This window comes from Hemicordylus capensis, chromosome 1, assembly GCF_027244095.1.
Source record: "Hemicordylus capensis ecotype Gifberg chromosome 1, rHemCap1.1.pri, whole genome shotgun sequence".
Classification (NCBI taxonomy): Eukaryota; Metazoa; Chordata; class Lepidosauria; order Squamata; family Cordylidae; genus Hemicordylus; species Hemicordylus capensis.
Window position 1 is genome coordinate 221,839,501 of NC_069657.1, and position 14,012 is coordinate 221,853,512.

General features: G+C 44.8%; 1 protein-coding gene across 6 annotated transcripts in view; it reads right to left on the bottom strand.

The window, feature by feature from the left end:
- Positions 1-14,012, bottom strand: part of RAPH1 (Ras association (RalGDS/AF-6) and pleckstrin homology domains 1) — a 129,981-nt gene that overhangs the window by 16,629 nt on the left and 99,340 nt on the right. For all 6 annotated transcript variants that reach the window (XM_053281105.1, XM_053281080.1, XM_053281122.1 and 3 more), the window contains 6 exons: positions 8,729-8,888; positions 6,212-6,333; positions 4,918-4,983; positions 4,257-4,400; positions 3,005-3,115; positions 2,536-2,634 (listed from right to left, as the gene is read on the bottom strand). In XM_053281105.1, coding sequence (XP_053137080.1) covers positions 2,536-2,634; positions 3,005-3,115; positions 4,257-4,400; positions 4,918-4,983; positions 6,212-6,333; positions 8,729-8,888 — 702 coding nt within the window. The remainder of the gene's footprint in view (positions 1-2,535; positions 2,635-3,004; positions 3,116-4,256; positions 4,401-4,917; positions 4,984-6,211; positions 6,334-8,728; positions 8,889-14,012) is intronic.

The following is a 14,012-nucleotide window of genomic DNA, read 5'->3' on the forward strand; positions in this document are numbered from 1 at the left end:
TCCAACAGGGCTGTTCTTATTGTCTTAGCTAGCAACTCACATTCTCAGTGTGTTGTGCAGTTACACAGGGTGCCGTGCTTGTAAAGTGGAGGGGGTCGCTACTGCACTCTCCTGAAGCAAAATATACTGTACAATTATTGTAGGTTCTATGGTCTGGAAAAGTACATCTAAGGTAAGCAATGGTACTACTGTGGAGTTCAGAGTCCTACTCAGGAGTAGGACTTCATAGTTCAAGATGAGTAGTAAAGCTCTATTTTAGTTGCAAACAGTTATGCTTTGTTATACCCAATTGATATTCATGCTTGTTTAGGAAAGAGATGAATTAAAAAGGCTGGAAACTTGATTCAAAAAAGCAAGTCAGTCTTCTTTCTAAACTGGTGAATTAAATACATTATTTAAATTGATCCACCCTGTGCTAGAAAGCAACAATATGGCAGACATCCCACGCCCCTGTTTTGTTGACTAAGCAGCCAAGTTGCTCATGAAGTAAGCTGGAATCCAGATTGGACATATTCCCACTAACCCTGATTGTGTACGGATTCACTTCCCTAAGCTACAGCAAGTAGTTTTCAGGTGTTCTTGCCACTGTCACCTGCAAAGCACAAATTATAAGATCTGTTCTGGGTGACAAAAGGCCTTGTGAACTGCCAAATATCTTCACTCATGAGGTTCAGGCATACTCAGCCGCCTTTGATAAATCTGCCACATTCTTTGCAGATAAAATTACTTATTTTCAGCAACTACTATGGGCCTCAGGCATACAGAATGTTATGTATGTGAGAATCAGTTTCAATTGATATTTATCATTAATGCTTCGGCTTACATGTGTGACAATTAGCAAACTTATACCCATTTCCCATGGTAAAACTTAGCCTGGCAAAGCTGGGTTTATTGCTGGTTAAGGTCACACCAGTTAGTTTAAATTTGCAGAAGTTACAGATTTCTTAAGAAAAATCCTGATGCAGATTCCTTGGCCGTTTTTTGCTTAGCAGTTGCCTATATTAGTCAGTGTATTATTTTGTATATACTGTCTGTCTTTAATCAATATTACCCTTGCACAAGTTGGTAGGGGTGAGACAGAAACCTTTTCAACCAGTTAGGCACTTCCTTGAAGTGATCTGTGGCAAGTAATTGAGACCAGATATATACACAGAAATAGCAGCCACAGTCCTCCAAAACAGGCATTCTCAACGTTGGGTCCCCAGATGTTATTGGACTTCAACTCCCATAATTCTCAACCAAAGGCCACTGGGCCTGGGGATTATGGGAGTTGAAGTCTAACATCTGAAGACCCAATGTTGAGAATCCCTGCTCCAAAAGACAGTGGAATGTTTGGGTTGCCTTCCTTCTAGGGGTGTGCACGGAACCGGTCCGGCACTGGGGTGGGGGGTTCCAATTAAAACGGGAGGGCTTTACTCACCCCTTCCTTCAAAGTCACCGTAATTTTTGTAGTAATTGGGCGGCAGGGTGCCGCCCACTTCAATCTCCGCTCGGCTCCTCCATTTGTATACATAAATTATAATCGGGCGGCAGGATCGTTCCCAGTCCCTGCCGCCCCCTTCAAGCTAAGCCCCGCTCGGCTGGCGGCCGCCCCCTGCAGCTATCAAGAGGTCCCCCGCTGCCCCCTTCTTGCCAAGTGTCCCCCCCCCATTACAAGAGGACGGCAGGAGAACTCCCTGCCGTCCCCTTCCCCTTTGCCGGCTGGGCTGCAAATGGCTTCTAGGAAGCCTTTCGCGCACGCGCGAAAGTCTTCCTAGAAGCCATTTGCAGCCCAGCTGGCAAAGTGAGCGGACGGCAGGGAGTTCTCCCGCCACCCGCTATCTTAACTTTAGAGAGCTTCTTAACTTCTCTTAACTTTAGAGAGCGGGCGGCGGGAGAACTCCCTGCCGTCTGCTTGCTTTGCCAGCTGGGCTGCAAATGCACGCGCACGAAAGGCTTCCTAGAAGCCATTTGCAGCCCAGCCGGCAAAGGGGAAGGGGACGGCAGGGAGTTCTCCTGCCGTCCTCTTGTAATGGGGGGGGGGACACTTGGCAAGAAGGGGGCGGCGGGGGACCTCTTGATAGCTACAGGGGGCGGCCGCCAGCCGAGCGGGGCTTAGCTTGAAGGGGGCGGCAGGGACTGGGAGCGATCCTGCCTCCCGATTATAATTTATGTATACAAATGGAGGAGCCGAGCGGAGATTGAAGCGGGTGGCACCCTGCCGCCCGATTACTACAAAAATTACGGTGACTTTGAAGGAAGGGTGAGTAAAGCCCCTCCTCCGTTTTAATTGGAACCCCCCACCCGAACTAAAACCACCCTGTGACCGGACCGGTCTGGAGGCCTTTAGAATGGCCTCCGAACCGGTCCGTGCACATGACTACTTCATTCTCTAATTGTCTCCCCTGGATAGGGATACTGAGTGAGTGTCCCCTCAATATTATTTGCAAGGCTGGCTATAAGCAAACGTTAGTAACAACCTTCTTGCTTTAGGACTTCCAGTTGTGGCTGGAGAGATCTGGTACGGAGTCATTTGAACAGAGAAGTAAGATGTACCTTAGCAATACGGATTCCGTTTACCCACTGATGTAGAGTTCTGACGTCATCACAGCACAGATACTTGATATACTGGGATTTCTTCTGGATCTGAGGATGCTGTAAGAAGAATATTTGTTCTATCAGTTTGAATTGAATTACAGAGACAACATTAAGATTATTCCTAGGACAGCAGAATAATCATGTTCAAAGTTATTATATTCCAAAACAGCACTATATTTATAGGTTCGAAACAGTGAACAGTCAACTGATTCCAAGGTGGTGCTTAAAACTCTCTAATCATCAAGAATGGATGATATATTCATCAGATGTACACTGCTTCAAGAGAGTGTTTTTGTGTGTGTTAAAAGCAGAGCAGAATAATACACGGCACGTAGAATCAAGTCACAAGTCAACATCTATTTTACGCCCTCTTCTCCTCAACCGTTTTATTCATTTTCCATATCTACAGCTACCATCCAATAGTTACCTTTAGCACTAGACAATAGTCTGTAGGGGCTTTATACTTGTTCCGATAGTCTTGCCCATAGTAAACATTGACATGATCCAGCTGAAGAAAGCATACAAGATCCCGTGAAACCTGTAAGTAAAAACACACTTGGTCATGAAAACAGTTCCACAAATCAGTTTACAACACTTCTCAAGGCTACTTCTTGGATGCAAGCCAGGCACCCTGCTTGAACATGATGTACCCATTCTAAGGAGCTAGCCTCAGAAGGCAAACAGGAACACAAAAGGCACTCTTCTGCCATACAACTTTGTGAGATCTAAATTCAAAACCCAATGGCTCTTCCAAGGTTAGGTACTTTGAGACAATATGCACCAACTGACTATTAAGGCAATATCCAAAGGTTCAGGGTTGGAACAAAATCAGTAGCCAGGGAGTGAGGGGATTCACAAGGAAACGATTTACTAGAATGTCTGGTCTGCCATTTGTGGAAGGTGTCTCCCATCCAGTTTCCAGGAATTCCCCTCTCTCTCTGAAGCTCCCGTGCCCTATTCCACACCCTTCTAGAGAGTAGAGGCTTTGGTGGGAAGAGGGCAGCAAGTGGAGATGATGCCTTTCAGGAGCTTAATTCTGCTTGTTCAAGTTTGGATCCAACCCATGGTACCATCTGGAGGCCCAGTTCTTCTTTTCCAGATGCACTAATACTGCAGTTGCCACTCATACTCTCACTGGAAGACAACATATATAGAACTGGATTGAAGAAAAAGCTCTATAGGAATAACTTGTGTACTTTTAAAATAATTTTTCTTAGCCTTGAAAAAGCGGTGAAGTCTCCAATCTAAACATTAGACATTAAAATCATTTCAACTTCTATTTGCTTCAGCACTTTTTAATAGCAGGGGTATTGTTTTACTACAACTCCCATCATCTCCAGCCACAATTGCAGGCAGGAGACTTTTCTCAGCCCTATCTTGCAGAAGCCAGGGAGGGAACTTGAAACCTTCTGCTATTCCTAGAGCAGCTCCATCCCCTGAGAGGAATATCTTGCAGTGTTCACACATCAAGTCTCCCATTCAGATGCAACCAGGGCAGACCCTGCTTAGCTATGAGGACAAGTCATGCTTGCTACCACAAGACCAGCTCTCTTCTCCTGGACCTGTAACCAGGTTCGCTTTTAAAATGAACACAGGTACAGTCATTCACCCCAAAACATGGGCCTGCCTACAGACATCTGTAGACCCAAACAGATGTAACATCTTTAGATGAACTTCACCTTTGCTTTTCCTTTTGGAACATAGTAGATTCCAGAAGCCCGCAGGAGAAAGTAACGCTTCTTCCAAGACTTTTTGCCATCATCTTTCAGCCATAACACCCCCTCAATTTCTGGAACAGTTACTGAGCTTCCGCAAAAGCACTCCTAGAGTGACAAAAGACACTATTATGTTTATTCCATTTTCATTCAAAATGTTCCCAAACTAACTTGAATCTTCAGATTTTCTATCTCTATTAGTGTAAGCATTTAAGCATACTATTATTGCAAGATACCTTTCTCCTTAAGTGTTGGCAGTACACTACCTGATTCTGACTTTCTGCATTCCTTTCAAACTTTTACTCCTTATCTGTCCCTTTTATTTCATTTCCCCCGCACTGTCAGCTTTCTGCATGCTTCCTTTGTCTGCCTGGCCACCCTGCACTTCCCTTTTAATGAAACCTACTGCCTCTAGTAGAGCTTTGCCTGAATCATCATGGCCTCTCTCCACCAGCACTCAATGCCATTCCTTACTATTCACATCAAGCTCTGCCCTGCCCATGCAACTTAGGTTATGAGCTCAGAGGGGGGCCTACATCCCTTCTTCGTGTGGCAGTTTACACTCTTATGGTTCTTAATAATAGTAGAATGACCGACAGCTTGTCAATGTTCTTCACAGATTTACCTCCAAAAGTACCTCCTTGTTCCTGTCTGCCATTTCAGAGGTTTCTCTTTTCCCCAGGAGATAATTCTGTAGGAGAAAAACAGACTTCAACTGAAGCATACGGAACCACTTAGAAATGAAAAGAAGTTACCTAGTTTTCCAGGGTAGGGGGAATAATATTTGATCTAATTCTGAGTTTAAGGGTGGATAATAAATTGATTTTTTGTGCAAAACTGAATGTATTTAAAAAAATATACTAGTCAAGTCACACAATCAGCTAACCATAGTAGGCCATTAGGTCCTATTCATTATTCTAACAAATGAGCCTGCACACTCCTTCCCTCTGCTTGCACAATTGGGAATCCTGGTTTAAAGTACTGCTCCACAACTTGTGCAAAGCACAGAACTATGGTAACTCTTGCTTACAAACCAGTATATGAAACAAGTTCAGAGTTGGTTTGACATCATAGCTTTTAAGCCAGACTTAAACCACAGCTTTTAACTTCACACAAGCTGAGGAGCAAAGGTTTCAACAAACCAGGATGTTGACATCTCAACCCTGCAATGGAACCAAAGAAATAAGTAGAAGGGGAGAAGGCATTTCAAGGCACATTCATAAGCCTAACTAACAATGGTTAGTTGACCATCTGAACACACACTTTTATCTGCTTTTAGAAGGTTCTTGAAGAATTTCAGGAAGAGTTCCAGAGGAGAGAATTTAGGAAGCTGTCAAGATACAGCTCTATGTATTCTCAAGCTAAAGGAGATCAAAATCCTAAATGCTCAAGAAAAGCAGATCTATCAGTCCTTGAGAAATGTTCTACGCCGCCATACTTCTCAGGATAGCTGTCATTTACTGCACAGTCACTCTTCGTAATTTTACTGAAGGGCTATGTGATCACAACAATTTACAGTTAAAATAAAAGAATGACTTGCAATTTAATAGCCATGGTTTGAAAGAAAATAGGACTGCAAGGAAATAGGAAAACAAGCAAATGCAGATAACCATGGAAACTGAGACAATTCTGGGAAAGGAGAAGTCAAATGGCAGTGGCTAGGCAATTGACGAAGGCCTCACCATTTCACCTCTTCATCTGATAACAGCCAGGAAGAACAAATTAATAAAGCTGAAATACTTGAATGTGCAATGACCAATTCAATATTAACTGCTTATGGATATTGATACATTTCTGATTAGACACATACTGAAAAGCTATTTGACATGAATATGTTGTTTAATGCCTAATAATGAAAAATCAATTGGTAGAAAAGGTGCTTAAGTGAAAAACACAAACAAAGCATGCATCATACTAACCTGGGGATTTTTGAAGAGGGCATATTTTTCTATACGTTCTACAAACATGAGTTTATTTTGACTGTCTCTTGTCCAATTGAGGAGGTTTTCAACTAAGTTTTCATGGTCTTCAAAGATTCTTTCTACATAATAGAGGAAATACAATACACATTTTAAGCTTTGAACATAGCTTCTTGATTTTTCAGTGGAAACTAGGGGCTATGATAAATCAGGATATGAAACAAATAAGAGCAAAATTAGAGCATTATGGAAGACAGTTTATATTGGAAACACTACCAAATGGGGGAAAACACACATTTTACAATTATATGATTAACAGAATGCACAAGTATGCATATGTAGGCTACAGAATGCAAATTAACTACGGTCCTGATCTCAAAAGCTCTGTTATGTGTGGACAATGGGTTTGTGGGTGCAAATTTTTAATAGTTGTGGAATTGGGGGAGTTGCGCTCCAAGTCAGAAATGTCCCAGTACATGACTTGCTATGCATACCTAGAGCAAACAATTTAAACAGAAACAAAACAAAATCCCAGGAGACAGATTTGATTTCATAGGATGTTTCAGTTTTTCAGTTACCAATGCAAAGAAATATGTTCCATTAAAAAATAAAATGCTTATCAAGTTTAAAATTACACACACATAAAATACACTGTTCCATTTTGAATACCTACAAATGCAATGTTTGTTTTAAACAAAAATTCATACCACCACAATGGAATCATACATGGGTCATGCGTCAAATTGGCCAAATATTAAAAAATACCCTAAATTTGATATGGAACACTGAGAGCTGCTCTTTCTTTACACAAGGACAAAGGAGCAATTACTTTATGGAGTTGTACCCAGTGTTTTCTGTAACAGAGATTCCCAAACGTTGTCGACTACAACTTCCATAATACCCAGACAACAGCCATTGCAGCTGGGGATGCTGGGAGCTGTGGTCAACAACACTCTGGAATCCCTGTTATAGGGAATACTGGTTGCAACATATGGAAATCTTGTCAATACAAATAAAGGTTCACATACATACTAATGTTATGCTCACAAAATTGTGTCCTGTGGGAGGAAAAGCAGCGGTTTTCAACTCTTCCACCCTTCCCCTCTGCTGCTCCCGCCCCCGGCGCCAATATGGTTATCCAAACCTCAGGGATATATGAGGGTGGGTGGGTCACTGGCAAACACGACCCCTTCCTCCTTGCACAAGTAGAATGCATTTCCCCAATGTGACATTTGGTTCACACAGAGACTTAGTATTTAAAGAGTGGGCAAAGAGCAGCATGGCTAGGTCCTACTAGGCATGTACAATATAACGTTCTTTCACTTCAAAACAGAACAAAAAGGATTATTTTGGTGACAGTGCCACAAATATGTGTACAATGATCACACGGACACCTTCCAATTCATTTTGTTCTGAACTCATGTTCTAATATTCCTCAACAACCTAGGAAATTTATCCAGTCTCAGGTTCCAAGTAATTTGCCTATAATTTATAATTCACACTACATTTATGGAGCATGGCAGATTTCAAGCACCGTTGGACATGCTAAGTTAGCCATGCCAAATCACCAGTGGAATTAATGAGAGACGTTAGTCATGACTAACTTATGTCCTATTAATTTCAAAAGGATTTAGTCATGACTTGCTTAGTCAGGATCCTAGCCACTATTTTTATTTTATAACTGAAAGCTAATATGAGCCAGCTTTTGAAAATCATTGGTAGATAAACTTGTGAGTGGGGGTGGGGGCTGGGGATGAAGCTAGGTTTCTTTGTTTGGCTTCTTGCCTCTTTATGTCTAAATATTTTCTAACTGCAGCAATGACGAATAGCCATGTAAAAAAAGTTCTAAGGATTTTAATAAAAGGTCATATAAAGTATAATGTCCACTCACTACAAATCTGTAAGATTTATCAAATTGATTTGGGCAACTGAAATATCAAATCCCTGATGGTTAATTTAAAAATTCAAATTGTATATACAGGAGAACCTCGTTACTTGCGGGGGTTCTGGTCCTCGCCTACTACTGAGAGTAATGAGGCATTACGACTATGGGGAAAGGGGGATTAGGTTCCAGGGTGGAGGCAAAAAGGCAAAAAACAACCAATAATGATGAAAAAACTTACTGTGGAGTGCTCTGTGGTTTCCCCATGTGCCCAGGACTGCCCCCCCAAAAGGAGGAAATTCTTCCAAAAACCATGGGGAAAAGTCAATTTTTTTTCAAGAAACGAGCTACAACATGGCTAGACAAAATGGTGGGCGGAAGTGACCTCACTTCCTGCCCTCTAGGAACTGCGGATATGTGCGTTTTAAACCTATTGTATCCACAGATATTGGACAGGCGTCCATTAAACACCCCATGGATAGGCGGAATTGCAAAAAGCAGTTTTGCAAATAACGAGGTTCTCCTGCACTCAATTAGCAAAACACTCTAAAATTGGATAACACAACAGTAAAATTCTGCATCAGTTTGGTACAACAAATAGGGAAAGGTTTGTCCTGCAAACCTGCTTTACTAACCCATTTGTAATTCTGAGATAGTTTCTACCAAAGACCAATCTAAGCTAAATCCACAGTGAGACTTGTCCATCAAGTTATCCAGCACTTGTCTTACTGTTTGCCTTTCATCTACCATCATAGTCTTGGAGCTGTCATCAGACATGTGGACCCGAATCACAAGCTGTATGTGGAGAAAAAGGAAACAGAAGTTAAAATCAGCCCAGTGAAACTTGAGAACATGTTCAAGGGTTTCCTTCCCACTGACGTCGAGGCAAGTACCACTCCAGCACCAGTCCCATCTTTGGACTCTACCTTGTCGGCTGGCCACCTGCATGACACTTCTGCTTGGCACACCTGTGGCTTCACACATGTGCCCCCTGCTACCACAACTATGGGTACATCCATGATCGGCACCATCCATGATCGGTGCCCCGTATTCCTATGAGACTTCAAAACCTTGGAGACCATATATTCCTCTCCCTACATCTTTGTCAACATTGACACAGCTAACCTCCAATACCAAGGTGGTTCCCTCTGTTTCAAGGGCTTCACAGACTCAGTCTTTGATGACATTTCAGCAATCCTCGCAGACTGCTTTGCTTTCCATTCGGTCTGTTGGTACCCAGATGTGTGCTTCATCTCCTTCTCAAAATATCACAGTGGAGACCCAGACAGCTGTTCCCAATTCCACAACGGCTTCAGGCTCTGAACACGCCAGTTCTTCTGACTTCGAATCAGACCCGGAGAATGTAGATAGTTTAGTAGATCCTTCAGTGGATGTGCCACCGACTACTTATGTGTCTCCCAACAAGGAGATGAAAATCATATCATAAACATGTACGTGCCATGGCAGGGTCACTTGGACTAGACCTGCGGTCACAGCTATCTACAATTGATGACATGGTCTACAACTTCATGCTGAAAACTCAATCCAATCAACCTGTAGCCTTGCTCATGCTCCCGGTAATTACCAGAGCTGCCAAATGCACATGGGAGGTGCTCCACATCTTCACCCCCAGGTCTAAGAGGCTAGAGAGCCTGTACCGCATACAAGAGAAATATAACACCTATCTTTTGAAGCATCCAGCTCCAAACTCTCTTGTGGTCGACTGTGCTGCTTCCTCAAAATCGGGGAAACGCTACATGACACCACCTGAGAAGGAAGGATGCAAACTGGACTTATCAGGAAGGAAGGTTTATTCCACCTCATGTCTGTCCATCAAGGTGGCAAACTATGCGGTGTGTACTGCCAAATACAACTACAGCATTTGGGAATCTCTTGAAGGGGATCTCAATTCCATGTCCCCTAAGGACTTCAAAAAGAAATACCAACAGACTCTTGAAAGGTCTGCTGAACTAATGAGACAGCAACTGAGCATTGCGAAGCACCTCGCTGAGGTCTACCAACCTCCAGTCCAACATGAAGGATAAAATTGAAGGTCTGGCGTTTGATGGTACTGGACTCTTTAGCGAATCCACAGATGCTACTATGGAACAGTTAAAGAAATCAAAAATTCACGGCCAAAACGTTCACATCACAGGCTTCAACCTCGACCTATGGCACTAAGTATTGTACCTACTCCAGTAGGCCGCGCCCTTTGTTCAGGCAATAGGATCGCCGTGATTTCAGGAGTCAATATCTTTCTTATAACAAACGTCCTTTTCAGAGAAAGGCCAAGGATTCTCAATCTCACCGTTCTAAGCAGCCCGAGTCTCCGAAGCGCCTTTGAGATTTGGGATTGCTCACTGGCACTACTCCACCCCCCCTTCCCACCTGTGGTGGCCTTAACATCTGGGCTAGCGGATTCCATCAGAATACCACTGATGCCAAGCAACTCCACCAAGCTGGAAAGCCATGCCTCTACGTGGCACCATATAACATCAGACTGCTGGGTCCTGAGGATCATATTCAGTATCTGCAGAAGATCAGAAGAGGTGAGCTTTTGGCTGTTTGGCTGTTTATCATCTAGCCTCCTTTGCTGGACAGCACGGAGACTCTCAGCTGCCTCCCCCACTCTTGGTCTGCTGGCTGGGACAACTCAGACCAGCACAGCACTGCTGACTGATTGAGAACCTTCCTTCCTCCAAGTGCCTGAACTAACATCACCTGCAGGCACTGATTGATTACATCAGCCTTGCCCAGAGTCCTTCGTGAGAGGAAGGACCCTGGAGGCTTTATAAGGAAGGGGGCTGCCATAGGCGGCGCAGCCGGCGGCGCGGCCAGCCTGTAGGCGGCTGCCGAATCCGGCCGCCAAAGGGGGCTGGCCTTTGGTGCCGGCCTTTGGTGTTGGGCTGAGGGTTGGGCTATACCATTTTTAGTTGGCTGTTTGAAGAGTTGTTGTAGTATGTGTGCCAGCTTTGTTATTGAGACTTGGCTGAAGTTGTTGTAATGTGTTTGGGTTTGTCTGGAGATGAGAAGACAGGGGGCGCCTTCGTGGAATGCGGGGTGGGGAATAGAAGAAGTATCATTGGCAGGTCAGCAGGCCATTTCAAGCGAAGGGGAGCCAGAAATTTAATAGCTGTCTCCCTTTCCGGCTGCCCTGTCAGCTCTTTGACTTGGGGAGCACTGTCAACAACCCACATAGCCTTACCTTGCTCCTTTGCAATGCCAGGTCGGTCCAAAATAAACCTGAAGTCATCCATGATTTGATCATGGATGAAGGGGCTGACCTAATGTGCATCACTGAGACTTGGTTGGGGAGGCTGGTGGCCCAGTCTCGTCCCAGCTTCTTCCTCCAGGGTATTCTGTAGAGGAGCAGGGGAGGGGACGTAGGCGGGGAGGTGGAGTGGCTGTGGTCTATAAGGATAACATCTCCCTTACCAGGATCCCTGTTAGGGTATCAGACCATATTGAATGTCTGTACTTGAGTTTGGGGACCAGGGATAGATTGGGACTTCTGTTGGTGTACCGATTGCTTCGCTGCCCAACGGAATCCCTTACTGAGCTCACGGACTTGGTCGCGGAACTTGTGTTGGAGTCTCACAGACTTCTGGTACTTCAATGTTCATTTCGGGACCAACTTGTCCAGGGCAGCTCAGGAGTTCATAGCAGCCATGACAACTATGGGCCTATCCCAAGCGGTCTCTGGACCGACACATATTGCAGGTCACACAATTGATTTGGTCTTTTATTCTGATCAGGGTGGTGTTCCTTGGGTGGGGACCCCTGTGATATCCCCATTGTCATGGACGGATCACCATCTGGTTAAGGTTGGACTTACAACCAGCTCCCGCAGGGGTGAGGCAGCTATTAGAATGGCCCACCCGAAGAGGTTATTGGATCCGGTGGGATTCCAAGAAGCCTTGGAGGGATTCAATGTTGGCTCTTCTGGCGATCCTGTTGATGCCCTGGTTGAGAATTGGAACAACTTGCTCACCAGGGCAGTAGACACGATTGCTTCTAAGTGTCCCCTCCGACCCGCTTCAAAATTGGCCCCTTGGTATACGGAAGATCTACGGGGGCTGAAGCGGCAAAGTAGGTGACTGGAGCGCAAGTAGAGAAAGACTTGACTCGAATCTGACAGATTACTACATGGAGCACATCTAAAGATCTATGCTCAGGCGATACGTGCGGCAAAGAATCGGTTCTTTTCTGCCCGTATTGCCTCTGCGAGTTCACGTCCAGCTGAGTTGTTCAGGGTTGTGAGGGGACTAGTATCTGTCCCCCCTCCCTTGAACCAGAATTTGGAATCATCAGTTACCCGCTGTGATGTGTTTAAAGTGTTTTTCGCAGATAAAATCTCTCGGATTCGGGCCGACTTAGATGGAGACTCCACAATTAATTTGATGTCTGAATTGGAGGTGTCCAACTATTCCTCTTATGTGATTCGACTGGATCAGTTTCCGTTTGTGACTCCTGAGGATGTGGACAAGCTGCTTGGGGCAATGAGGCCTACCACCTGTTCTCTTGACCCTTGTCCAACATGGCTTGTTCTGTCTAGCAGGGAGACTGTTGTAATTGGCCTGGTGGAAATTATAAATGCCTCTCTGAGGGAAGGCAGGATGCCTCCTTGTCTTAAGGAGGCAATTATTAGACCACTTCTAAAGAAGCCTGTGTTAGACCCCTCAGAGTTGAGCAATTATAGGCCTGTTTCCAACCTCCCATGGTTGGGCAAGATAATTGAGAGGCTGGTGGCCTCTGAGCTCCAGTCGGTCTTGGATGAAACTGATTATCTAGACCCATTTCAAACTGGTTTTCGGGCGAGCTATGGGGTGGAGACTGCCTTGGTCGGCCTGATGGATGATCTCCAATTGGGAATTGACAGAGGAATTATGACTCTGTTGTTCCTTTTGGATCTCTCGGCGGCTTTCGATACTATCGACCATAGTATTCTTCTGGAATGTCTAAGAATGTTGGGGGTGGGAGGCACTGTTTTACAGTGGTTCCACTCCTACCTCTCAGACAAATTCCAGATGGTGTTGACAGGAGATTGTTGCTCTTCAAAATCTGAGCTTAAGTATGGTGTCCCTCAAGGCTCCATACTTTCTCCAATGCTTTTTAACATCTACATGAAACCGCTGGGAGAGATCATCAGGGGATTTGGAGCTGGGTGTTACCAGTACGCTGATGACACCCAGATCTATTTCTCCATGTCAACCTCTTCAGGAGTTGGCATATCCTCCCTAAATGCCTGCCTGGAAGCAGTAATGGGCTGGATGAGGGAGAATAAACTGAAGCTGAATCCAGATAAGATGGAAGTACTTATTGTGCGGGGTCAGAACCCTAGAGATGATTTTGATCTGCCTGTTCTAGATGGGGTCACACTTCCCCAAAAGGAACAGGTTCACAGTCTGGGAGTACTTCTGGATTCACACCTCTCCCTGGTTTCTCAGGTTGAGGCAGTGGCCAGGGGTGCTTTCTATCAGCTCCGGCTGATACGCCAGCTGCGCCTGTTTCTTGAGATCAATGACCTCAAAACAGTGGTACATTTGTTGGTAACCTCCAGACTGGACTTCTGTAATGCGCTCTACGTGGGGCTGCCTTTGTACATAGTCCAGAAAATTCAGTTGGTTCAGAATGCGGCAGCCAGGTTGGTCTCTGGGTCATCTCGGAGAGACCACGTTACTCCTCTGTTGATGGAGCTACACTGGCTGCCAATAGGTTTCCGGGCAAAATACAAAGTGCTGGTTATAACTTACAAAGCCCTAAACGGCTTAGGCCCTGGGTATTTAAGAGAACGTCTTCTTCAGTACAAGCCGCACCACCCATTGAGGTCATCTGAGGAGGTCCGTCTCCAATTGCCGCCAACTCGTTTGGTGGCTACACAGAGACGGGCCTTCTCAGCTGCTGCCCGAAGTTTGTGGA